Here is a 26936-nt window from a genome sequence, read left to right as displayed (position 1 = left end):
GTGGTATGAGGCCAATTCTGTCCATTTTGTTCCAAAGGACATGAACCCGCCAAACTGTCCGGAGTTGCGCCCGGTGGAGCAGTACTGGGGCAATAATGAAGCGGGAACTTCGGAAGAGCAAGGAGACAGCCAAAGACGAGAAGGACATGTTAAGAAAATGGAAAAAAAACTGAGAAACTGGTACCGGATGACACTGTAAAGGCATTGATGGAGGGTATCAAGCGGAAATGCGTTCAATTTTACACTCAAGGCTCCATCGATAAAAAATATATCTGCTTAGAACGAAATAAAAACCAGACTGAATTGAAAAAATATAGATATGATTAGTTACAAATATGCTACTTCAAACTCAAGAATAATAACATAGGTTTACAATACTATAGTATTGTAAACCTATGTTATTATTCTATAGTCCATGTCTATGTTTTTCACCTATTTTCTCCCCCTCCCAAACATAACCTTTTTGATTTCCAATCAAATCAAATTTTTTTTCACATTTATGTTCTCTAAAAGAAGACTTTTACAGTGAATCAATAAAAAAATAGATTCCAGTGAATCGTAGGCCAGTAATTGAATTTTCAATCCAAGACTGCTCATAAGCTTCAGCACATGAGACTAAAAGTTGATTTCGAACGTCACGTTTAAATAATTGAGTATTTTTCTGAAGATTTGCGCAAAATGAATTTGCCTCATGGCTCTTTGATTGGCTCTTTTTTTTTATTTTACAAAATACAGAAAAAAAATAAAAAAATCACACTTTCAGCTTTTCTTTGTGCAAATTTTCAAGTAAAAATGCCCAATGAATGATTTTCTACAGCGTTTGCAAAGTGATGCAATTTGGTGTGGGACACCCTTTAGCTAACTTTTCTGTTCGAAAGTCCCCAATGTGCAGTTGTTTTCAAACTTTTTTCACTCACTGCTTTTGCTAAATATTCGAGCACCTTCTTTGGCGATTAGGCTCTATATGACCCGAACTGTACCTTCTTAATGTGATATATCAGGAACAGTTAAAGCTAGATACATGATTTTTTTTTTACTTTTCCTAAAATGAGAAGCTCTACAATTTCTCAGTTTAAGATTTTTGAATAAAAGGTTTCTTATACACTGTAGGGTTGTAGATCGGGTCGAGATAATATTTCACAGAGTTTTTATGAAACGGAATTTTGACAATCATTTTTAATCTCCGCCACAACAAATGTCGTTCTTATAAATACCTAATCGTTTAACTTTTGTGTGACAGTCTCATGAAAATGAATCGAAACATCAAGCCAAACCATGTTCGTGTGGGATAAGCTAGTAGTTAAAATATTTTGACGGAATTTAATAAGGTTGCCCGACGTAGCATTTTAAAAGCTTCATGAATTTCAGTTAGCATGAAAACATATGTAACAAGAAAATTTTGACTTTGGCGGCCAACTGCCATAGGATGTTGTCGACCGGATTTTCGGCGCAAAGACTGTGGCGCCCAGGCCGAGGCGCTAGTCAGATATGAAAGCCTTACCTACTATTTCGGATCACCGGACAAAACTGTCTTGTCTCTTCTTTTGATCTGCTTCTCTGTCTCCGCGACAAGGTCCCTGGACCATGGCCGTGAAATGTTGGTTTGGTTTGAGCATAATATTATTATTATTTATAAACCCATCAATGAGCGAGCGACCGGAGGCTCTAACTGAGGCCGCGCGACGCCTGCCAAGTGGTTCACGGGTCCACTGCACTTGGCCAAGCAGCCTAGTCACCCTCCTAGCTAGGCCTATTCATTCAGAAGAAGTACAAGAGGCTCTTTTGTAACACTTTTTGGCAATGAAAATCGTTCCTCGGATTATTGTGTTGTTTATTTTTTTTCTCACCCGCTCACAGCTCAGCAACGAATGACGCACAAATTTTGTGTGTGCTGTAGCGTCGTGTCGTGTTAATTTCATTTCCATTTCAGATCGGTAAGGTTACAGGGACTGTAAAGTATTGATTAAAATGCGGCTTTATGATGAGTGCTTTCGAGATCCGGACGGATTTTCGTGGACGGCCGTTGAGCACTTTTGGGGAGGAAACGATTGCTTTGGAGGTCGCTGCAGCTGAGAACAGAACCGGTGCTGGATGTAACGAATTGATTGTTTCGTTTCGAGAAATTCACTGCTACCGACAGCGTCACGCTGTTGCCTCACAATTGCAGTTGAAATAAAGCAAAGGTATTGTGTGTCAATTGTTTTTCGAGAACGATTTCCAATCGATAACTTTCAAGAGTTACCAAGAAAAAAACCGCCTTGGAAACAATACCCAATGGATTGCCAAATTAAATCGTATTTCGTAAAAAAAAGTTGGATTTGAATTCGAGCCAGCACAGTTTTCAGATTGCGATGGTTGAAATATGTGGTCTACGGTTGATCCCGGTCTGGTGCAGCGTAGGTAACGGCAAATAAAATACAGGGTGAAGACAAGTTCCCGTACTTTTAAAAGTACTTAACTTAATCATGGAAATTTTTTTTTGACGTTGCTTGTTATTAAATTTGTTAAAGCTTTTTATTTACCGACGCGACGGGATACTAAGATTTTGACCATTGAGCCGATTCACGTTAACCAATAACTCAAAAAGGGTCAAAAGAAGAATTCTACAGCAAAAAGAATCGGCCCCGGTCATTTTTCGACATATTGACCCTTATTCTACGATAGTCGAGTCATCCCATCCCTCTCGACTCCTGTCGCCTTATTCCGACAATTCTCACCTAAAATCGCCACCCGAATACGACTTACTCACCCACGGTGACTACGAGAAATGGGTAGGAACGTAGCTGTGCCTCTATTTACATGGTTTTCCGTTTCATGGCATAACCTGATGAACAATATTTCTCCGATTCACTCGATCCATGGCAACCGTTCTCCAATTTCTCGGATATCTCACATTCGCCAGATCACGATCCACGCTCCGGATTCGTTTGCCTGTTTTGCAAGACAGTCGTCCGGCATTCTCGTAACATGTCCTGTCCAGCGTATCCATCCAGCCTTCACCATCTTTTGGATACTGGGTTCGCCGTTGTGTCGCGCGAGTTTGTGGTTCATCCTTCGCCTCCACACTCCGTTCTCCTGCACGCCGCCAAAGATGGTTCTGAACACTAGTCGCTCGAATACTCCGAGTGTTCGCAGGTCTTAATCGTGCAATATCCACGTCTCGTGCCCGTAAAGGACAACCGGTCCAATAAGCGTCATGTACAGGTAACACTTTGTGCGAGGGCTAAAGTCTTCTCGATCGCAGTTGTTTGAGGAGTCAATAGTAGGCACGACCTCTGCGGTCACCAGTGCGCCGATATAGACAAAGTCTCGACTATCTCCAGCTCGTCACCGTCGATCGTGACCTTGTTATTACTGGACAAGCGAGTTCCGTCGATCTCAGATCTGCAAGCCAGCATATACTTCGACTTAGACGTATTAATCATTAACACAATCCTTAATGCTTCGCATGTCAGTTGGCAGTAGATCTCCTCCACCACCACAGATGATCTGCCGACTATATCAATGTCATCGGCAAAGCAGTTAAGTTGACTGGATCTGTTGAGAATCGTGCCCCGCATTTCGCCCACCGCTCGTCGAATAATATCTTCTAGCGCCACGTTCAACATCATGCAGGATAGACCATCGCCTTGTCGAAGTCCCCTGCGCGATTGGAATGAACTCCACAATTCACCCGAAATCCGCACACAGCACTGCGTTCCATCCATCGTCGCCTTGATCAGCCTGATCAGCTTCCCGAAAAGGCCGCTTTGAATGCCAATAGTGGATGAAGCGTAGGGACTTGGTGTTCACGGCATTTTTGGAGGATTTGCAGTAGTGTGAAGATCTGGTCCGTCGTAGACCGTCCCTCAATGAAGCCGGCCTGATGACTTCCCACGAATCTGTTTGCTTATATTAAACGGCGGAGTAGGATTCTGTTTGCTTATGTTAAACGGCGGAGTAGGATTCGGGATAGCACTTTGAAGGCAGCATTAGGGCAGTGATCGCTCGGTTGTTCTCGGAGTCCAATTTATCGCCATTCTTGTAGATGGAGCATGTTACCCCCTCCTTTCACTCCTTCGGTAGCTGTTCTGTGTCCCAGATCCGGACCATAAACCCGTGTAGGAAATCGGCCAACTTGTCCGGGACCATTTTGATGAGTTGAGCTGCGATGCCATCCTTCCCAGCCGATTTAACGCTATTCAGCTGGCGTATGGTTTCCTTAACTTCACTCATCGTTGGTAATGGCTCCACCTCACATTTTCGTAGATGATGGAAAGAATTAAAGTCCAGCAGATGATCGGCAGAGCTCGATTGCTCGGGTTCGCCGGTTTCATCACGTTCACCGTGGTGAAATTGGCTAACGCGCCGTTGTACTGAAGCGGAGATTGCAGGTTCGAGTCCTGTCGGTGAGCCGTTGTATCTTTTTCGAAAAATTCATGATATTTACGGCTTATGTTCTTTCGTTCTTTGATAGCTCATGTTTCTTTAATTCTTTCCATCATCTACGAAAATGTGATTATTTTCAGGTACAAAGATGTACCAAACGATTTCATAACATCAGTATTGGCTCCACCTCGTCGTTGACTACGTTGGCGATGTACCGCCCCCCGTCTTAGTCGCCAGAATCAGCGGCGTTCAGGTGTTCATCAAAGTGCTGCTTCCACCTTTTGATCACGATTGTCCGTCAGGATGCCCTGTTCTTATCCCGTCACATTTCGGCTTGCGGCACGAAGCCTTTGCGGGATGCGTTGAGCTTCTCATAGAACTTTCGTGTTTCTTGGGAACAATGCATCTACTCCAGTTCCTCGAGCTTCCTCCAGGCAGCGCTTTTTCTCCTGGAAAATTCGTACTCACTGCCTCTCCCGCTGTGGGAAATTTTCCTCGTTTCGACGGATGCTTCTTTGAACTACTGCCATCCTCGCGGCGTTCTCTTCGTCCATCACCAGCCTTGCCAGATCTACGGATTTCTCCGTAGTTCTACAGATTTTAAGCATTTTGTTGAGTTTTAGACAAATCATGGTAACCTATGAATCCGTTGCCAAGATAAACAAACCCGTATCCATGTAAATGTTTTTCTGTCGGGTATAAAAACGTGCTCGGCAGCTAATAAATCTCACTCTAAGTTTTTACTTCAACCAAACTACACGAGTTTTATTCCACGCCACTTTACAAGTGGTTATGGGCCCAGAATAGTTTGGAAGTGAAGAAGTGAAGAAAAGTTTTCGCAAGATGGTTCTCCCCAGAGATGATGGTCCCCGAAGCAACGAGAATAGCGGCAGAGGCCCAAGCAGCAGCAGAAGCGGTACTGGCGGTGTCCCATCCGGTCAAGGTGACGGCGGAAGGCAACCAGCGGCCGGTGCGCGTTCTCACGGAAGCTCAGTGAGCCTGCCGGCTATCGAAAAGTTGAAAGGACGAATCAACTACTCTTCTTGGTCCTTCTCGATGAAGATGATTCTCATCCGAGAAGGGTCGTGGCGTGCTGTCAAACCGAGAGACGGCGACGATGTGGATCCGGAAATGGACGAGCGAGCGTTAGCTGCCATTTGCCTGAGTATCGAGAAGAGCAACTTTAGTCTGGTGCGAAATGCGGAAACAGCTCAAGAGGCCTGGAACAAGCTGCAGAGGGCATTCCAGGACGATGGGTTGAGCCGACGGTGTGGTTTACTGGACAAGCTGACGTCGGTCAAATTAGAAGACTTCGAGAGCGTGGAGGATTACGTCGATGAGTTGGTTACGACAACCGACAGCCTGCGTGAAATCGATTTCGAGGTTAACGATCAGTGGCTGGCATCTTTGTTGCTGAAGGGTCTTCCGGCTTACTATGCCCCGATGATAATGGGCATCCAAGCGTCGGGAATGGAGCTGACGTCCGATGCCATCAAAACGAAAATTCTGCAAGACGTTAGGTGGCCATTGACGAGCTCTGGTGATGAAGGTGCCCTGTACACGAAGCAAAAGTTTCGGCGTTCGAAGGGTGCTTCTCGGTCTGGTGGTGCTAGAAGAAAGAGCGTTTGTTTCAACTGTAATCAACCTGGCCATTACGCAGCAAACTGTCCCGGTAAACAAGGTTCTTCGAATCCAGACAGAACGAAGAAAGGCAAGGCATTATGCGCGGTGATGACGGCGAGAAGTTCAGACGAGTGGTTTTTTGATTCGGCGGCCAGTTCTCACATGACCAGGTGCGACGATGGTTTCATCAAAGAGGAAAATTTCGTGCATTCCATCAGCACGGCAAACAACGAGACGATGCAATCTGTTGCCAGGGGCAACGTCACCATGGTGCTGGAAGAAGGTCCCATCGAAGTACGCGGTGTGCTTCTAGTTCCCGATCTTGCAACCAATCTGTTATCAATCAGCAAAATCTGCAACAAAGGGTTGCAGGTGGTATTCCAAGCCGGTCGATGCGAGGTCCTGAATGAAGACGGTGACGTGATTGCTTCTGGATCCGAGACGGATGGGTTGTACAGGCTCAATCGAGGAAAGAATGAAAGTTCATTCGTGACGATGGAAATTTGGCACAAGCGCCTAGGTCATCTTAACGAACAGGGAATGCGCAAGTTGGTATCGATGGTTGACGGCGTGAATCTGAACCCACGAGAGAAGCTCGAAGATTGCGTTGCATGCATTCAGGGTAAGCATGCTAAAGATCCGTTTCATTCCAGCACATCCAGAGCAGAAGGTCCCCTTGATTTGGTGCACGCTGATGTTTGTGGTCCGATCGAAGTTCGCTCGATTGGAGGCAATCGATTTTTCGTGATTTTTGTTGATGATGCGACGAAAATGGTGTTCCTGTACTGCCTAAAAAGAAAATCTGAGGTCCCTGAGGTTTACCAAAGGTTCAAGTCCATGGCAGAACGGCAGACGGGTCGAAGGCTGAAGGTGTTCCGTAGTGACAACGGAACGGAGTTCGTCAATGCCAAGATGAAAGCAAGCATGGAGAAAGACGGAGTCGTACATCAAACATCCTGTCCTTACACCCCCGAGCAGAATGGTACGGCCGAGAGGATGATTCGAACGGTGGTGGAAAAGGCGCGGTCCATGATGAGCGATGCTGGTTTACCAAAAGCGTTTTGGGCGGAGGCCGTGTCGACGGCCGCTTATATCGTCAATCGCAGTCCAACCAGGTCGTTGCAATTCCTGACACCGGAAGAGGCGTGGTCCAAGAAGAAGCCGGTCCTGACAAACTTGAGAGTTTTCGGATGCAAGGCGATGTATCAAACTCCCAAGCAGTTGCGAAAGAAGTTTGATCCGAAATCGGAAGAAGGCATTTTCGTTGGCTATCCGATGAATTCTAAAGGATATCGGATCTACAACCCAATTACCAAGCAGATCGTCATCAGCAGACAAGTAATTTTCGTCAACGAAGGGAAACCGGCTAAATCGATTCCAGAGGAATCATCGGTAGAACTAACGGAATTGTTCTACAATATGACTCCAAGGCAGCCGGAAGAGGTCAATCCAGGAGCAGATAGTCGAAGCGTTGTTCTGCAGAACGAACAACATGTTGAAGTCCGACCGGAAGCTGAATCGATTGTGGTGGAGCCCGATGTGGTGGAGCCTGACGTGGTGGAGCCTGACGAGGCGCTCCCGCCGCAACTAAAAACAAGACCAGCTGATAAGCAGCAAGGGTCGAGGCACAGCGGTAGGGAGCGCGTTTTTCCAGGCAAGTATAATGACTTCATCTGTTTTAGTCCTGTTACTGGTCCTGGTTCCTTACAGTTTGGTGACGAGGCCGATCCAACGAGCTACACTGACGCTATGGGGAGCTCGAATCACGATTGCTGGAAGATGGCCATGCAGGAAGAGATGAACGCGCTTGCCGAAAACGAAACCTGGGAGCTCACGGATCTTCCACCCGGTAGGACGGCGATCCGAAATAAGTGGGTTTTCAAGATCAAGCGAGAATCCGATGGTCGACCGGGGCGATTCAAAGCGAGGCTGGTGGTAAAAGGTTGCTCCCAGCGTCCCGGGATTGACTACAGCGAGGTATACGCGCCGGTGGTCCGGTATTGCACAATCCGTTACTTGATGGCCCTTGCAGTACAACACGATTTGGAAATCGAGCAGATGGACGCAGTAACAGCTTTCTTACAAGGAAAGCTTTCGGAGGAAATCTACATGGAACAACCGGAAGGGTTCAACGATGGTTCTTCGAAGGTGTGCCGACTGAAGCGTGCGTTATATGGCCTGAAACAATCCAGCAGGGTGTGGAACAGCCAGCTGGACGAAGCGTTGCGGAGCTTTGGACTTATCCGTTCGAAGCTGGATCCTTGTATGTACTACATTATCCGTGAGGCGAAGATGACGTATATGACAATTTACGTCGACGACTTCTTGATATTTAGCAACGATCAAGAATTGAAGAAGAGGCTGAAGTCATTTTTGAACAACCGGTTCAAAATGAAGGACCTAGGAGTTGCGCAATTTTGCTTGGGACTGCGTATCACACGGGATCGTCAGGGTGGCAAGCTGTACCTCGATCAGCAGCAGTACATCGAAGGCGTACTGAAACGGTTCGACATGCACGAGTCCAAAGCAGTGTCCACTCCATACGATGGAAGCATGAAGCTCGACAAGTCTATGTGTCCAAGCAGCAACGAAGAAAAGGAGACGATAAGAACCATTCCTTATCAAGAAGCGGTTGGTTCTCTTCTCTACGCAGCTCAAGCGACGAGACCGGATATTGCGTTTGCGGTCAATTTTGTTAGTCAGTTCAACCAAAATCCCGGGAAACAGCACTGGACAGCAGTCAAGCGCATAATGAGGTATCTCCGCGGGACCAAAGAAGCTCGACTGGTTTACTCACAAAACGCAGATCCACAACTCTCGGGATATGCGGATGCCGATTGGGGAGGAGATCCAGATACTCGGAAATCCACTACCGGGTACATCTTCAAGAAGATGGGAGGAGCGATATCCTGGAAGGTCACGCGTCAACCGAGCGTGGCATTGTCATCCTGCGAAGCTGAATTTATGGCCCTTTCCCAAGCGACCCAGGAGGGAATCTGGTGGCAGCAGCTTTTGGAGGAAACCGAAGGGAAGAAGGTGGTTACATTGTGGTGTGACAATCAATCTGCAATCTGCACCGCAAAGAACGAAGGCTTCAACCCACGGTCCAAACACATTTCCATCCGTTATCATTTCGTTAAGGACGTCGTTGAAAAAGGAGACATCAAGATCAACTACATCCCCACGAGCCATCAACCAGCAGATGGATTAACAAAACCCTTGGCTCGGATAAAGCATCAAGATTTCAAAAAGTTAATTGGAATCATAGGTTAAGGAGGAGTGTTGAGTTTTAGACAAATCATGGTAACCTATGAATCCGTTGCCAAGATAAACAAACCCGTATCCATGTAAATGTTTTTCTGTCGGGTATAAAAACGTGCTCGGCAGCTAATAAATCTCACTCTAAGTTTTTACTTCAACCAAACTACACGAGTTTTATTCCACGCCACTTTACAAGTCATTTCTACGGAGCTACGCTTCGATGCTCGAAATCTACGAGTTTTGAGCATTTCCTACAGATTTTCTACGGATTATCGAAAAAATTCAAGGGATTCTGCGGAGAAATGAAAATTCTACCTGACGACCAAAAAAAAATTGATCATCAAGTTTTATTTAGCCGGAATCACTGCCGTGATATGACGATGTGACGATCATCCATTTTTATCGGTTTTTACTTTTTGACGTCATTTTATACAGTTTTCTAAAAGCTTTCAAATGCTCTGAAAAGTTTTTGGATATTCCATATAGTTTTCGAGTAAATTCAGAAAAACGAAGTGACGAATATGCCATTTTGACGCCGATGTGACTAATATCCGTTAATCCATGGAAGAGATACGGAAAACTTCAGCAGTTCTAATAATTTTGAAGCGATTTTCATAAAATTTAGTACATATACCTATCTTGACATGATGGTATTATAAAAGAAAAGACACCCCTCCCACCTTAGGAAATGGGGGGTGGTCCCATATAAAATAATTTAAAACTTTTTAAGGCGATCATTTTTAATTTTATCAAATTTGGATATGTAAATTTATTTATTTTCAGAAAATGGAAGAATGATGGAATAAAAGAAGCAAATTTGCCAGGAGGCTCATAAAATTAGCTAAACATCCGGCTAAGGCAGTGACGATGCTCGTGGAAATTTTATCACCAAGACTGCCGTGGGAGAATCGGATTGCTGTTTTCAATAGGTAGGTGTAATTTATAATTCTGCAAAATTCCAATGAAACAAGGTAGCAAAACAGAATTTTACAATTTCAATAGAAATATGAGAAATTGAGAACTTTTTTTTGCTTCTTTCAGGTTATGGATGCCAGCTACTATCCCATCTCCCGACGTAGCCCAAGCCGTAAGGGTTCTTAACACTGGATGGCATTCAAATATGAGAAACGAAGCTATGTATAAAAAGCAACGAAATAAAATGAGGATGTAAATAAAACCTATGTATCCAGGAACCATTTGTTTCTCTCTCAATCCGAAATTTCTAGCTATTCAAGCACGGTTGCAATTAACGTACGCATAGCGTTGTTGAACGTTATGACGAGTCGTTTCAAGACTTCAACCGTAAATGTCTCGTTACAAACGTACTTCAAGAATTACTTCAACAATAACAGTTTGATGAGCAAAATATGTTTACATGAGCGATTTTTGAACGTTATCTAAACTGTTTGTTTAACAGTTCCTCCATATAAATGTTTTAACGGTTTTAAACAGTTACATAACCTAACAACATATTTAAAATACAATCATTTTGAAATTCACGATTCCAGCAATGTATTTTACAGTTTCCATAATCGTTTGCTAAAAGTTTTTTTACGCTTTCTCAAATCATCGTTTGACTATTAAAGAAATCGTTTGGTTACAATCTTTATTTATGCGGGAAGTTACATACTTTTTTTTAAATATTATTTTATTATTGAGTTTGTTATGGAAAATATATAATATTAGGAAATGAATGGTTAAAGTTATTCGTGCGATATAGTGATATCATATAGAAAAAAATCTCAAATTAAAATTAAAATCAAATGTTGTGCATTACGATAAATTTGTTTATTGAATAAAACCACAATTTTAATTAGTTAAAATTCTTCAAAATACATTCTTTCGTCGAGCATCTCCCAAAATTCTTTGTTGTTAAGTGGAGGACTCATCGGCTTGGCATATTTTGATCGCGCTTTTGCAGCTTAAATTCTCATTTATTGTTCCCAACATCTCTTCAAACTCTCCGATATCTTCAAAAATACTCACCTCCTCGCTCGAATATGCTTGAATAAGTTCCAACACCCTGGCTTTTTTAATGAAATAGCAAAAATTGTTCAATTTCTTTGGTTCGGAAGTTGGCACAAGCCTACTAACTACCATTGTAAGAAGGACATTAGACACTTCGGCGTATAATCGCCAAAACAAAACTCACGTTTTTACGCCGAAGTGACTAATGTGTTTTAAAAACTTATGTATGCAAAATAAGAAGTTGTAATCCGAAAGGCTATATTTTAGATACATTTTAGAACAGATTGTACAGATTATATTTCGTTGAAAATCCTGGAGTAATGAATGTTAAGCTAAAACAGAAAATCGCTTTTATTGACGAAAACACAAAATGGTTTATTCGTCACTTCGTCATATCACGGCAGATCAGTACATTTTTAGATTTCCGTCAAATCTACGGACTAGAGCGGTTTTAATCTGGCAACGTTGTCCATCACCCTCCTACACTCCTCGTCGAACCAGTCGTTCCGTCGAGTTCGTTCCACATGACGGATGACGTTCTGCGCAGCACTGTTGATGGCTGTCTTGATGGTATCCCAACAGTTCTCGAGAGGGTTCGTCAAGCTCGCCCTCTGTCGGCGCGCTTCTTCGAGCGATTGCGCGTAGTCTGCTGCGACCATCACTACGGAGAGTTTTGGGCGCAGCTTCACTATCACCAGATAGTGGTCTGACTCGATGTACTAGAGGTACTAGAGAACTATTGCCAAGAACATCAATAATTTATCTCCCTCCGGGTGGATCACTCGAGTCCAATTCTTAAATTTAGAACCTTTGTTAACTTTCAAAAGAGCTTTAATGGAAATGGAAAGTCTGAATCTTCCCTGTTTTATTCTGGGATTATAATGAGTTCTCCAAGCTCAGGCTCACGTCATCGTACAACCACATCATGCGAAAATAAAGAATAAAGAATATTTTATTTAAAGTTGTAATGTGTAGAAAGTTGGTAATGTTTTGAACCAATGGGACATTTGGGTATCGATTTGAAAAGAGGCACTCACCTGAAGCTTTTCCGCCGGGATTCTCTTTTTTAATTCTCGAATACCACTGGCCTATCGAGATTATTTCAGATCCTGGACTCGACCTGTGTTGAAATTTTCGAGGAATTTCTCTGTATTGAAGTTGATATCGGCCAATAATGGTTAGTCGCGCCAGCTCCATTTCAGCCTAGTGCTCGATAATCTCTCCCATTAACAGTTAGCGGGCGATGGTAGAGGTACACATTTTTGTAATTTCAAACTAACTCGTTTCTATGATTCAAAAATAAAACTTTCTTTCCAACAAATCTTCAAGCGAAATATTTTTAAAATTTTATACTTTTTATTTTTTTAAGATTTTTCTAGGTTTATCTTAAATAGAGCTTTACTAGTTGTGTTTTTTTGTTTCAATAATTCAAATTTAGCCTATATAGATTTTTGTTTTTTGTTTTCCGAACGATTCCGTCATTCTCTACTACAACTGATAATTTTTTTCCACCATTCCAATAAATGTTCCGAAAGCACAGCTCTTTAGCTAAAACATCTAAATACTTACGCACACACGTTCGAAATATATATATAACACATGTCACTTGAAACACTGGCTAGAGGGCGCTGCTTTTTTGCCAACAGTTTTATTATTTTTTTCAATAGTCATTGTTCAATATTGAGCTAAAACTGCTTTGAAAATGAATTGTTTTTGCTATCTGGTATCCTAGTTTATTACAGTTTAAGTCTGCTGCTGCTGCTCTGCTACTGGTCAGACGCCAATTTGTAACCAGAGTTGCTGCCTTATGCGTTAAGATCCACACTCACTGGTGATAATGGATTAAAACTATTCGGATCACCAGCTGCCACGACGCGAACATTGCAGAAACTGGGAAATACTATGCGCTAGCCAAAACGAAAAAGCTTGTACATAAAGGTTTGGTTTTTTGTTTTGTTATATTTCGCTTTTGAATCCATGTTTTATTTGACTACTATCAGTTCATCTGATATGAAAAATTTCTTTACTTTTGTGTTTTGCCTAAACTTGGGTCGCGATCGTGAGGTCGGGGTCAAAGAACGGGTTCCGGAGTTTCGCAACTATGTCATTGGATGAAACGATAAAGATTTTCTCCTCACCGATAATTGTTCAGTGTTTTTCACTTTGTATGTGTGGGTGTGTGGTTGTGTGTATATTAAGAGAAATAGTATAATAAATGAGCGCGTGTAAAACGAAATTTAAATTCTTATGATTAAAAATTCGTTATCATGCAGAACGCAGTACTAACAGTTTACATTACAGGATGCACATTTAAGAATATCGGGGTTCGCAGTACTTCTTAGAGAATTCGCACGTTTCTAGGTTACAACGTATAACCACAGAGATAAGGTTACTGGAGTGTCCCGTGGTAGGTTTCTCTCACGTAAGAAGGATAATAAATTAGTAAACCAAGTGTTCGCTTAAAACGGAGCACTACAGCAGAATACTATGAGTTGTAACCGTTGTTGTTATCGTCTTCGCCACCAACGGCCAGCACCGGTCCTCCTGTGTCCGAACCGGCGGCTTCCAGAGCAGCGGCCGCCTTTGCTTCGACCTGTTTAATCCGTTCCTGTTCGTACTCGACGAAATCGTCGAATAAACTTGGCCACGCCTCCGTATCGTCGTACTGTGTGATATCACAGGTTTCCACAAAATTCAGAAACATGTTCCAGGTGTCCTTCGGAACCCCCCGGATGTTTTGGTGCTGCTCCAGGAAGTTCAACCATCGGGGCAGAATGTCTGGTGTGTGCACGGTAAAAACCAACCGCCACAGGCTGATCGCCATGTCCAGCGACAGAATCCGGTGGCCCGGTTCCAGCCCAAACCGGAACGTGAATCTGTACAGCTGTTTAAAGTCTTCCGAATCGGCAGCTTTCAGCTTCTCGACGTTCTGTCGGAGCCGAAGCTTGATGTCCTCGATGCTGGCGGCGTTCATCTGCTGCAGCCCCTGAATGAACTCGCTTCGAGTGAACTGGCACATCTGGGAGGCATCGAGGCGCCAGGCCAGCACCAGGATGGCAAAATCGTCTGGCTTATATCCTAGATCACAGCACAGCCTTTCGATGCCCTCCGACAGTATCGCGTCCTCTTGGCCGTCCTTGTACTCCTCAAACAGCTTGTTCAGATCGTTATCGGAGATTTGCGTTGCTAGGTCTTTGCCGGCTGCTGAAAGCAGGAGGAAAAAACGACGGGTTTAACACTTGAAAAATCAAGACGATTAAAATTATAGCATAATGGTTAGCCTCTTCCCATTTACTAGAAAGTTCTGAATCATGAAACAGTTTAAGTTTTTAGATTCAAACTTACAAACTTAGATCTAGATTTCCTCAGTTATCAGATTCCAATTCAGTTTTCTTTTGGATAAGTACATAATATAGGTTTCGAAATCAAGTTTCAAATTTTAGATTTCCGTTTTTCAGAATTTAGAATCTAAGTTAGTGTTTAACTTCAGATTTCGAACTCATATTCTAGATTTTACATTCTTTTTTATTTATTTATAGACAAATAGAAGAAATAAAAAGGTGCTAAAGAGAAAAAATTCAAGATTCAAACACCAGAATCATATTCACAGGTTTCGGATTTAGTTTGGATTTTTAATTAAGGATAAATAATCAAGATTACAACAGAAGATTTCGTTTTTTCGGATTCGGATTTCCAATTTGTGATTCAGAATTCAGATTCAAAATTCGTTTTTCAAATGTAATTGTTGAAATTCGAGTTCAAAATACAAACTTGAAATCTGAGCTTTGATTTCAATTTCAGATTTAGATTTAAATTTTTAAATTCAGATTTCAGATTAAGTTCATTTTATGATCGAACTGGAACGTTATCGATCTAACTGCTTTCAATGAAATTTGAACCATCTCACCTGTCAAATTGCTGGCCCCATCGGGCAAGGCGCTGATGTTGCCGTTCAATAGTCCGATCGTCTTCTTGAAGCTTCCACTCTTCCGTTCCGAACCGAGCGAGGTCATGCGGATCGGACTCGCCGACAAAAGTTCGTCGTTTTCTAAAACGAAAATAAAAAAAAAATGAATTAGTAACATATGTTTTGTCCTTTTGAGGATGGATCTCAAGTACCGTTGATGGCAACTTCCGAGTCGACTACGGTTTCCGGTCCTGGAACGGTACCAGCCGTTCCGACCTGCGGAACCGTAGGGTTTGGCGGTGATTTGAAGCACGTTAGGCAGCTTCCCATTTTGTGGTTTTGGCGTTTTGGGCGAGGGGCAACAACTACCGCACTAGCTCTACTCCAGGCAAGATGAAACGGCCGGGAGGTAATTATCTCTTACTGTTCGAAATGGCTGATCGCATCCAGCAGCTCATAGTTCCAAAGATTGTCCACCAAACTAGCGTTGGAAGAAGGTGGTTTTTGTGGGGTCGCTCCAGAATATGACCTTGGTCATTAGCGATTCGTTGGGGACATCGTGAGGCCAATCGTGTTGACTTCTAGCATTTAATTAGAGTTGGCACACCAAAAGTAAGAAACGTACAACCACACATACGCAAACTTGCCGGTTTTTCCTCTGCAAGCCCGAGAAGCTCGGATTGGCACTGAGGCAGAAACAGTTATTTCTGAGTCTCGTTTTCCACGAGATGAAGCTGCTTTTAGGTAATTCTTTTGCACTTGTTTTGATTCGTTTTCGTTTCTCACTTTACGGTATCTGGAAAAAGATGGGACGATGATTATTTGTTGTTCTTCTGAGATGCAGCCCATCGTGGCTTTGTCTCTTTCTAGCTTCTCTGGACGAGGGACTCTATCATCTCTATCTAGCTACTGTGAGTCACTGACATTTTTGGAAAGTACCAAAAAAAAGTGGCTCATAAATGGAATAATCTATTTAGCTCATTCAAATCTAATAAGGACAAGAATATCGAAATAGACTTTATAAATTCTCTCGAATTTCTTCTTAAAACAATTAGCATCAATAAGATGAAACAGCTCTAGCAAAACTAGTTTGACAGATGTTTTACCTCGGCTCTACCTAGAAGATCAATTCAAATTTTATTGCACTTTGTTCTCCGAAGAAAACAACTGCCAGGTATGAACTTAGAACTTTCATTCGCAATTTTTCGGGCATCCAACTGCCTCATCGACAGCAATCAATCATCGATTAAACTTACCAGCATCCTTCCGGCAACGTAGACGAAATAGAATTTTTAAGTAACTAACTTCACTTCTTCTACATTTCTTCTCGTTTGATGGATGGAACAGCCAGCAGCACTTCTTACCAACTCGACTCGAATCTACTTGACTTGACACGACTCGTTCCCGTTCCGTGACTGTGAACAAAACGAAAAGCACTCTGTGTGTTGGTTGTTGGGGAGTTAGGGTACAGGCGCCAGATCCGTGTTCGTTACTCATCTGAATTAGTGGAAGTATATTTTTTATTAATTTTTTTTTATCTCAACATTTAAGTAAACTTATTTAAATTGATTACATTTGACTTTAGTGGTAATGGTTTTCGTATATCTTGAAGAATTTTTAGTGATTTGGGATATCTAGATCATGGGTGGCACTGAAACACTGAAAAACCTTGTGGGTAGCCGGCCACATGGTTTTTTAGTTTTGACTATTTAAGACCCCTAAATTTATGCAAACATTTTTATTAATATATCCCAAGAGCTCTCAGGCGGAAGTTTTCGTAAAGAATTACATTTTTCATACACAATCTTGGCCACCCATGATCGAGTATGTTTTGAAAGGTCGTAGGAGCCACCAACCGAAATAAATAAAGCCTATTCCACACTAGGCAACTTAGACTGCGATTTCGGTTGCTGAGACTTGTTTATGTTTACATTTGATGATATGCACGTCTCAAGTCTCCCGACAAGTATGGGAGACCTTCAGCAACCAAGATGTAAACATAAACAAGTCTCAGCAACCGAAATCGCAGTCCAAGTTGCTTAGTGTGGACTAGGCTTAAGAAACGTGCACTGAAGTTGGTGCAGATACCCTAACCACTCCATATTTTGAATCTCCGCACAGTTTCTCGGTGGTGTGTGTAAAGCATGAAGACAAAAAATAAACAAAGATTGCGTTTCATATCGTTTCACTGGATGTCATTTCATGTTTTCTTTTTTGACGTTTCACTTTGTTGCCCGAAAAAGCTGCCGATTTCATAAAACGCTCATAGTTTACCTATTTTACATGCACAGGTTAGTTCAACGCAAGGTCTTTTGATACAATAGGTTCTCCGACTTTCACAGTAAGTAGGCGAGGAGTGAGCGGGGCTCTCAATGAGTTTGTTTATTTTTTGCTCAGCTTTTCGTTGGTAAACAAACTTCATGAGTTCCGCATAGTTGCATAGTCTACATAGCCAAAATGGCTGAATCGGGAATTCGGTATTCGGTAACACCTCCTGAATATATATACACCTTGGTTCAACGGTCGGTTGCTTTGTTTACAACGATTTGTTTACATTTTGGCAAAGGGTAAGTATTCATTCGATACAATTTTTCTACTCTAAAAAACAATGTTTATTTCAATTTTGGCTTATTTAATTTGTAATAGTTTGAAGGGCTTACAAAATGGAACACCAAGGAGGTGAAAAACAACATTTGCAGCACCTGCTCTTCTTCGCCTATTGTCGAGGCCAAACAGCCAAAGGATTTATAGGCGAGTCGAAAGGCACGGAAAAGGTTCGCAAAATTCAAAAGTGGCAATCTTGAGCGGAAGGCCTCCTAAATTTGAGGAAGAACGTCTCCGATCACAGTCGTGAAATGGCTTGATCGAACTGTGATCATAAAACGATTCTCAAATACCTTCATTCAAAGGGATTGATAGAAAAATTGGAAGCGAAAAATGGAGCTGGTGGCTTCAGGAAATGCTCCAAAGTAAAAATTTAAACCGGACCTTCATCCAAAGAAGATCATGAAACATAATACATGTTTAAAGGGAACATCACGATCAACTTGGAACTCTATCATTGTAAGCGCCCAAAAACAATTCCATCGAGCTTGCAGAGATTGGTCGCGAGTAAATGTAGATTTGGACATCGCAGTAAGGGAAAATTATGTGTTTTCCCCAAATAATGCAGCCTTTGAAAGCGTTGCTAGTCAGTCGAAGGATTTTGCAGTGATCTTTGTGTAGATGGAATTTAATTATGTTGCTGTTTTGTCCGTGGTGGTTAAGGATTTCTCTTTGGCGAAGCAGTTCCCCAAGCCACCCTAACCAGGCGAACGACCTCTGGAAAAAAGTCGTTCTACAACCTACTATCAGAAGGCAACGAGAAAATGTGAACCGTAAACTCAGACCAAAGAAGCGAAGTGGACGAGGCGAAAGAGAACGCGGGACGAGGGCTTGGAGTTCAAGGCCGGTCAACCATGGAATTTTCGGTCATTGGTCAAGTTCGCGAACAACATCTTAACGCTGATTGAAGTCTTTATATCAGCAAAGATTAAAAAACTAATATTTGTAAGCCTAAAAACGTAGAACAGATTGAACGACCGGTAACCAACCATCCGCTATTTTGCCGTTGTCCACAACCGACCCCTAATTTGTCCCTAAATACCACAGGACCTCACTGTTTTGGGTTAAGAAAGCCACTCGCTTTCACCAGGTTCTCGCTACCAGCCAGGTTCGATTAAGTTGAGAAAGTGGTGGGTGATTAAACTGCAACATTAAATAAACGGTGCCATTGTAACAAAGGAGTTTTACCTAGTCCTCCCGAACTTCCCTACAAGATAGCATTAAGAGTGGTAAGCGTACCGACCCTAGGAATTGATAGGGGTTCACCTTCAAAGCGACGACAGCATCACAGAGCCATCAGAATGCAGTCATGAAGCTTCCAACGCTACAACCGGTTGACTATCCTTGGCAATTAGCGCTACTTGGTACCGATCCCAATTACCTGAACTCTCGGATCAAGGCCGGTCAAAAGCAGCTAATTGGTACTGGCTCGCTTCCAAAATAACTACTTTATGAAGCACAAATACAAGATCTATCCAGCGCTCAACCACGTTCGAGTGTAAAAAGCCAGACACCAGGTAGGCCATAAGCCGCCGAACCACCATTTTGTTCCTCCTTATGATCTCCTGATCTCTACAATAGCAACCTTAAGTCTTTGGCCAAAACCAACTATTTTACGGGACGAAACCAAACCCTCATCTTTGGTTTCTAAATCAGCGTTGGTGTACGTGACGATCGTCACGGATAGTCCTTAACATACAGACGGTCTTATGTCGAATGTTGTGGTCGATCCCGAGCTAGGAATCCAAGTAACACCGATTGTTTTGTTCGACTCTTCAAACCTCTTATGAAACCTGAACTTGGTCTAGTAGCCTGCTAAAAAAACTTGAAATGTTACTTGGGAACCCTTCGGATCGACTAACCAGTTCGTTCGTCTTCGTATAGCCGAGATTCTCGGAAGGAAAATTCCGGTTTCCGATTGAAACTGTCATTACTCCACTATCGTCAACAGAGACAACAACGGTTTAGCCCTGGAATCAGCAAATTTGGGTATTTTCTTGAGCTCATTTCATACATACAACTTTGCCCTGTTATACCGCGTTGGATAATTCGTCAAAGCAGTAATCCAAGAGCTCGGATGGGTAGTTCCTTCAGCATCCGTCGTTTTCTACGGACCTGGCTGTGATTATTGATTATCACCTTTTTGGCTCCGATGTCTTTGTATCAATTATTGCATTGTAGATTGAATATCATGCTTACTCGCTTCGTGGCGAATGCATCTAGTTTGTCCATATGATCTGGGGGAAGCAATCAGAGTCGATAGAACGACCGATGAACTGAAATCATTGGAACCCCCGAGAATTTCTTTCATCTTGATTAATGTATTTCCTTTTCCTTTTTTTTACTTTGATCTGGTTTGTCGGTATAACCCCGAATTCAGCACATATAAGGGAGATATGCCACTCAATTTCCGTAGAAAAATTAGGGTCTTTCATTTTCACCCAATTTGCACTACATTTATTCGTGGTCATGAAGAAGTGAGTCTCTTGAACTCTTAAAATACATATCGATTTTCATACTTTTATATTCAATAGATCTCTAAATGATGGTATTTTTCCTAGTATCTGGAAAACCGCTGCCATAACTCCAATCCATAAATCGGGAAATATTCATGGAGTGGAGAATTATTGACCCATTTCGATAATCTGTTGCCTGTCAAAAGCTTTTGAAACACTACTATACGAGCGACTTTATAATGCTGCTCTCGTACCTGACAAATAGACGAGCATTTTTAAACTTACGAGGAATTCAGTCTCAGCCTTTTGAAGTCTCCTCCGGCGTCCCTCAGGGAAGCCACTTAGGACCACTCATCTTTATTATTTTTGTAAACGATCTTGCCTGGATACTCAAATCCTCAAAACTAATGTACGCGGATGACCTTAAAACATTCAGGAATATCGAATCACTTATGGACTGTGCAGCACTTCAAGCAGACATCTCGACTCTTCTGAATTGGTGCAGGTGTCATGTAATGGTAGCTAATACTAGTAAATGCACATGCATTACGTTCTGTAAAACGAGAGAACCGTTACGTTCTAACTATGCAATGGATACAGTGGAAATGGAACGAGTGGATTCGATCAAAGATCTTGGCGTTATATTCGATCACAAACTAACCTTCTCGGAACACATAGCTGCTACTGCTGCAAAAGGTTTTGCTATTTTGGGTTTCATCCGTAGGAATACTGCAGACTTTGAAGATGTTTATTGTCTGAAAGCGATTTTCTGTGCTCTGGTGCGTAGCGTTTTAGAATATGCCGTGGCAGTTTGGACCCCCCATTAGGCAGTACAAATCGAACGACTGGAAAGGGTATAAAAGAAGTTCCTACGATTCGCACTCCGTCGATTGCCATGGAATGATGCCGTTCGACTGCCACCATATGCAGAAAGATGCAATCTGATATCTATTGAAACCCTTCGCGAGGCGGACGTACATTCATAGAATGTACCAATTTGACCAATTGCTGCAAAACATTAACATTTACGCGCTAGCTAGACGACTTCGTCAACAGAACTTTCTGTGGATACCATACAGCCGCACCGTCTTCGCACAAAATCATCCTCTGTATAACTATTGTCGTGTTTTCAATGAAGTTTCAAACGTTTTTATCTTTAACATTTCCAAAGATATATTCAAAAAAAATATACGTAGTTCTAGAAATTAAAACGTTTAAGATAAGTTTTTGTGATTTTCATCAAAGACATTAATAATAAATAGATGAATAAATAAATTATTGTTTTTTTGAGTTTTCGCAACTATCACGATTGTTGCGATAATACGCGGTATAAGAGAAATTATTAAATGTCCTTGCCAAGAACACTTATATATTTTTAAAGTTGGGATTTTTCCTGTGGCTTAAGACAGGAGACATGAGATCAAAGACCTGAGAATCCAAACATGAGACCTGAGACATTACACCTAATGCCTGAGAATTTAGAGAGATCTGAAACTTAAAACGTGAGGCCTGATACCTGACGCTTGAGAATCGAGGTATTAGACCTAAGAATTGAGACATTTCTGAGACCTGAGGCAAAATAGCTGACATCTCGGATCAGAGGTCTGAAACATGAGACATGGGGCCTTAGTACCTTGAGACATAAGGTATAGTTATGAGACCTGAAACCTGTTCACGTCTCATGTTTCATATCTCAGGGTGCATGTCTCACGTCGCAGGTTTCAAATCTCGTCTAAGATTTTAGCTCTCAGATTTCATGTCCTCATCTAAAATCAGTGTTATTTTTGGCCTTGGATTCCTAAAAACATTGGCATCCTGATAGACGAAATTCGAGAAATCTTGAACGTATATGCTTGAATTTAATCACATATGGCGAACGTAAAAGTTGCAAGCGTTCACTTACCGAGTTCCGCTGCTTAGAACCTTGGAAATCTTCTTGAACGGCTTCTGTGCGAGCAGCAACTGAGTCATCACTTGATTGGCGGGCATATATTTTCACAAATTTGCAATATCACAATTTGGTTGCGTCTGAAAGTAAAATGTTAACAAATAGGTATCCATCAGTCATCCGATTAGTTTTAGGTTTAGTCAAGGGAAAATCAATGATTTTTCAAGATCTTATGTACACATACGCAAAATATCAAACTACTTTAAGTAGTTAACCCCATATTAAACCGCAACATCTCACAGGAAGTTTCTTTTCCGTTCCTCGCGAAGCAAAGCAAAAGCGTCCAATTCACCGAACACACTCGCGATTACACTTGTAAAGACTTCTTTATTTACACTGTCCCTTACATTTTGTGTAGGTGTGATGCTTTTTCCATTCTGCCTTTTTTTTTGTTGCTGTTTTATTTTATCAGTTTCTTATATTTCTTCTGATTTCTTGTTTTTGCTGTTTTTTGTTGTTGTTGTATATTAAACTTAGATTTTATTAGTAATATTCTAATGATTTTTTTTTGTTCTGTTATGTTCTTTTCTCATCTTCACTTTCGTATCATAGGGGCTTATTTTTTTTTTTTTTGTTTATTACACTTCCGCACGTTTTCATTGAGATTGTATTTTTACTGTTTTTCGTCTGCATTGTGAAATGTTTGTTTATCATCAGTGTGTATCATTTCCGTATGTTTGATAGAAGGATTTGCTTCAATAGATTGCCGAACAGCAAATTTACGATTTCACCGTCGGCTGTGAAGTGATCCGATTTGTCTATTATGTTTTGTAGATTTTTTGTTTCAGCCACTCAAACGTTTCAAACGTTCAATATAAACTGCCGGAAATCACTTTGCCTCCATATTAATAGCGATGTGATAATTTTTGAATAATTATTTTTAAATTTTAACTAGATTTTGTTCATGCCAAAAGTGTTCCGATGCAATCTTTGTTTTTTACTGTTTGTAAGAGAAATTTACGGATTTCGATTTAGTAGTTTTTTCTATTGAATTTTAAGAGAAATTGTGAAATGCTAATATCATTTGAACAATTGAATGTTTTACATCCGCGCGATTTGAGGTTTCGAAGTTTATTGCAACGTATTGAGAAGCACCAATTTATTAAAAATGAATAGGCAAAAAAGTCTATGGTAAATGATAAAGTTTTTAGAGATTCTTCAAATATTGTTGGGACCGATTGTAAATGTTGTTGCAAGGTGCGTTTAGCAACGTTCAAGTGGTGAATGTGGACTGTTGATGTGGATGTTTTAAAAGGATACTATATTTAACTGTGTGAAACAAAAAGAAACAAATTTATAGGTTATCTTATCATCTCATCAATGGCACTACGTAAAAAGGATTTACTAAGGTAGTAAATAATGATTTATATTTTTCAATCGTTTCAGTCTCCAATTAGCTTATAGAAAACTACGAATTTGGAGCAGGGGATGCACGTTACTGGAACGAAAAGCCGCCAGAAGTAAACATTGAGGTTAGATTCAGGGGGTTGGTTTGGTTATTGTTAGGCCATTGAAACATCCATTTTATCGCATGAAGGATATGAGTTCACTGGTTAGCTTTGACGTCTATAGGTTAGAAGATTCTTTAATAGGTTTCATCGATTCCTACAATTTCCGATTGTAAGAATTGTGAACCGTTAAGCAATGTGGACGTTTACGTTCGATTTGAATGCCACCTGAGGCACGTTAGAAGATAGTTTTCGATTCGAAATCGATGAGTAGCAGCACAAGTATTGCAATGAAAACTAGCGCATCGGAAGATTTCAATCGAAAAAAAAGGTTATCTTAATAAAGCCAAACTTTACGTAGAAATCCTTACCGAAAACAAATGCACTACGCGCTCCCTCGGCTTATCATTCACGTTCTAGGGTTCTAGGAATTACAAATGGTTACCAGAGGAAAAGGATCGATCGCTCAGTTTGCAGTTTTGCTTTATACGATTAACGCTTACTAGTAATCATATACGTAAGGTTTATGACGTCACATCGTTATCGATAACTATGCTAATTACAATGATAATTATAATAGCAAATTTTTGTTTAGTGAATGTATCTGTCTTTACATACGTGTACTGATTTTTTTTCTCTGTTTTGTTCATTTTAGAGTTATTTTAAAAAGCTATGTTTGTAGATGTGATATCTGTTTTCGTTCATATCATCTTCTCGACGCATTCGACATTCTGCTTTTCCAAAAAGTAAGCCGTCTCATTCGCTATAGTTTGCTAGAGATATTCAACAACAGAAACTAGAAATGTTTTTTTTTTGTATGATTACCATTTGCCAACTGATGTAGCTCAAATGGATGGGTAAGAAAATTCTACCTACAGAGTAGTATTTAGTCTAGGCATTGTGGCAAATTTGTTTGCCATATCAAACGCTAACGATGATCAAAAGAACGCGCAAGTTTAAATTATGCTTCCGCTAATAAAAAAAACTGATTTGGCAAACTAGCGCCTCAATTCACATGTTTCATATTTCTAAGCACTAGGATCTAAATTGTGTCGTTGAAAATTAAAATTGCTTCAAAACTTACTTGAGAAATTAAATGATATCTGCAAATGGCAAAGAAGGTCCGCAATAAAAAATATAATCAATAATTTGGTCACAAAGAATAACAGGCTTCATTGTAAATCAAAAAGTGGTCTTAAAATGCAATAGAGATACTAAGAGATGCAAAGATGCTTTTGAGTATCTTGAATAAGTTTACAACACAAACAGTTTCATAATCTTCTAACTAACATTCATCAAAACGCAAATGCTTCCATTCCAACGGAAATGCTTTTCCACCCTTGGTTTTGTTTTTGTTGAGTAACATAATAAATTGTAGTGGCAAAAAAGTTTCAACCAATCGATATACCGTGGTGATAAATGCTGCTTGAATGATTCGTTTTTCGTTTTAAATTGGCTCTCGTGTTTCGGTACTTTAGCTTCCTATATTTAGCCCATTATGAGTGCCATTCAAAATCTTGGTTTGAATTTTTTGTTCTCCAGATTCCCCTTAAACGTTTTAGTTTTGTTATTGCTATATATAGGTTAAATTTTAACTAATTTCTTGTAATTTTGTTAATGATTATTGATTTTGATTCCTTTTCAAAATATAAGTATAATTTATAAATAATAGTAATAAGCATTTGTTTTTTTTCCTATACAGTTTTTTCCGCGCAATTCATCATATTGTGGTTGGCTTGCATTTCCATTGCCCCTTACTTTAACAATAAAGTATTCGTATTCGTGTCTTCAAATTGCGTAGGATCTACATTTTATAATAAGCAAGTTTCCCCTGGATAATCGGTTTAACTCAATCGAACGGATTTGAATAGTTGCCTTGGAACAAAACTTAAGCTATGAAAATCTAAATAAAATAAACATATATTTGCTCTCTCTCTGTTTTTCTGTTAATTTGTTCAACTACTGCCGTATCGGATTAACTTTCACCATCTGTTTTTTGGGGCTCCTTAATTTTCTCGTCTTAATTCGGGCGGGGGATTGTGTGATAGCACATGACACTATAAATATGTAACATTTATACTCTATATAAACTTTTAGCCTTTTCCTTACACATTAAAACTTTTGCCTGGCGTGGCGCGCGTGAATGAATAAGTTTCGAGTGTATGCTTCGCCTCTGCACTATATTCATCCCGTAAATGCTGCACAGCTTCATCGAATCTATTGATCTGCCATTTAAAGTGATTTGTTTTAAATCTGTTATTACACATTGTTGTTGGACTTGCCACTAAATAGTTGCCGGCTGTTTCCTAGCTTTTTTGTTACAATTTGTTTTGAGTAAAAATGAACTAAATAAAAATGTAAACTTGACGATAAAGGAAAATTGCTCCATTATTGGGGAGGCACCACGAATCAACCGCAGTGCCAGAGTTCTACGTTTTTCTTTGTCATGCGAAAGAAAATATTTTAAAATACACCTTCTTATATCATCATGTACGAATCCTATTATGATCTGTTTGAGGATCTCAAATCGCAACGTTTTAATTTTAGTTTTCTTTGTTGTATGATTCAGCTGTTAGTAAAATTTGTTTGTTTAGCATCATTTCTACTTAACTGTCTCGCTAGATTAGGTTTTTTTTGTTTTACTTTTGTATTTCTCGATAGCGTTGAGTATACGCTAACGACGCACTAGGCGTTTTTTTTCTATTTGACACGACTCCAAGCGCAGCATGGGTGACTATGATTGGCACCACGCAAGAGCTGAAGAATATACGCTCGCCCGCACTACTAGATTTTTCCTTCATCTTCAAAAGAGGAGAATAAAAACTAACGCAGTAGCCCACTGTTCTACACTGTTAAAGAAAAACCCTCAAATCGTCTCGAGGTGCGTTTAGCAGTTGAGAGCTACGGCAATCCACCTGCATTCTTTTTCTTCTCCATCTTGCACAGTATTCTTTTCTTCGCTATACGCAGTTTTTCTTCGATCTTAAATCTTTTCAATCCGAGCCTCTTCTCTTCGCCCGACTCCCTCCCATCCTCGTATATATGTATATGTATTCGTTCAATCATTCGTGCCGCCTACCCTTTCCGCCCACTGCTGCTTTACAAATCACCGTCACTGGAGTCGATCGAGTAATCTCAGGCGTAGAACTCCCGGTTATTGGCGTTCTTGGCGTAGGTGTTGGCCGTCGGGGATCGCTTCGGCTCGTCCAGGGCATAGCTGCCTTCGTCCTTTTTCCGCATCCGGTACACGATGAACATCACCACCAGGATGGCGCAGAGCAGACCGACCACGGCGCCTCCGATGACAGCTGCACATAAGGGTGAAAAGAGGTAAAAAGAGGTTTGTTAGTCGT

The 26936-nt window shown here is 41.0% G+C and overlaps 2 protein-coding genes across 4 annotated transcripts in view; both read right to left on the bottom strand.

The window, feature by feature from the left end:
• Positions 1 to 12554: 12554 nt before the first annotated feature.
• Positions 12555 to 16606, bottom strand: LOC129756427 (DCN1-like protein 3). 2 transcript variants are annotated; one of them, XM_055753302.1, is made up of 4 exons: positions 16384 to 16606; positions 15340 to 15923; positions 15128 to 15268; positions 12555 to 14421 (listed from the first exon to the last, which is right to left on the bottom strand). In XM_055753302.1, exons 2-4 carry the CDS (start codon positions 15455 to 15457, stop codon positions 13706 to 13708), a joined length of 975 nt encoding a protein of 324 aa, XP_055609277.1. In that variant the 5' UTR covers positions 15458 to 15923; positions 16384 to 16606; the 3' UTR covers positions 12555 to 13705. The 2 variants fall into 2 exon arrangements, with proteins under 2 accessions (XP_055609277.1, XP_055609276.1); XM_055753301.1 differs by having other exon boundaries at positions 12555 to 14424; positions 16384 to 16605.
• Positions 16607 to 22417: 5811 nt separating this feature from the next.
• Positions 22418 to 26936, bottom strand: part of LOC129757282 (syndecan) — a 152379-nt gene continuing 147860 nt past the window's right edge. For both annotated transcript variants that reach the window (XM_055754446.1, XM_055754447.1), the window contains exon 5: positions 22418 to 26891. In XM_055754446.1, coding sequence (XP_055610421.1) covers positions 26719 to 26891 — 173 coding nt within the window. In that variant the 3' untranslated portion in view covers positions 22418 to 26718. The remainder of the gene's footprint in view (positions 26892 to 26936) is intronic.

Source organism: Uranotaenia lowii, chromosome 3 (genome assembly GCF_029784155.1).
Source record: "Uranotaenia lowii strain MFRU-FL chromosome 3, ASM2978415v1, whole genome shotgun sequence".
Classification (NCBI taxonomy): domain Eukaryota; kingdom Metazoa; phylum Arthropoda; class Insecta; order Diptera; family Culicidae; genus Uranotaenia; species Uranotaenia lowii.
This window is presented reverse-complemented; position numbering and strand designations above follow the sequence as displayed.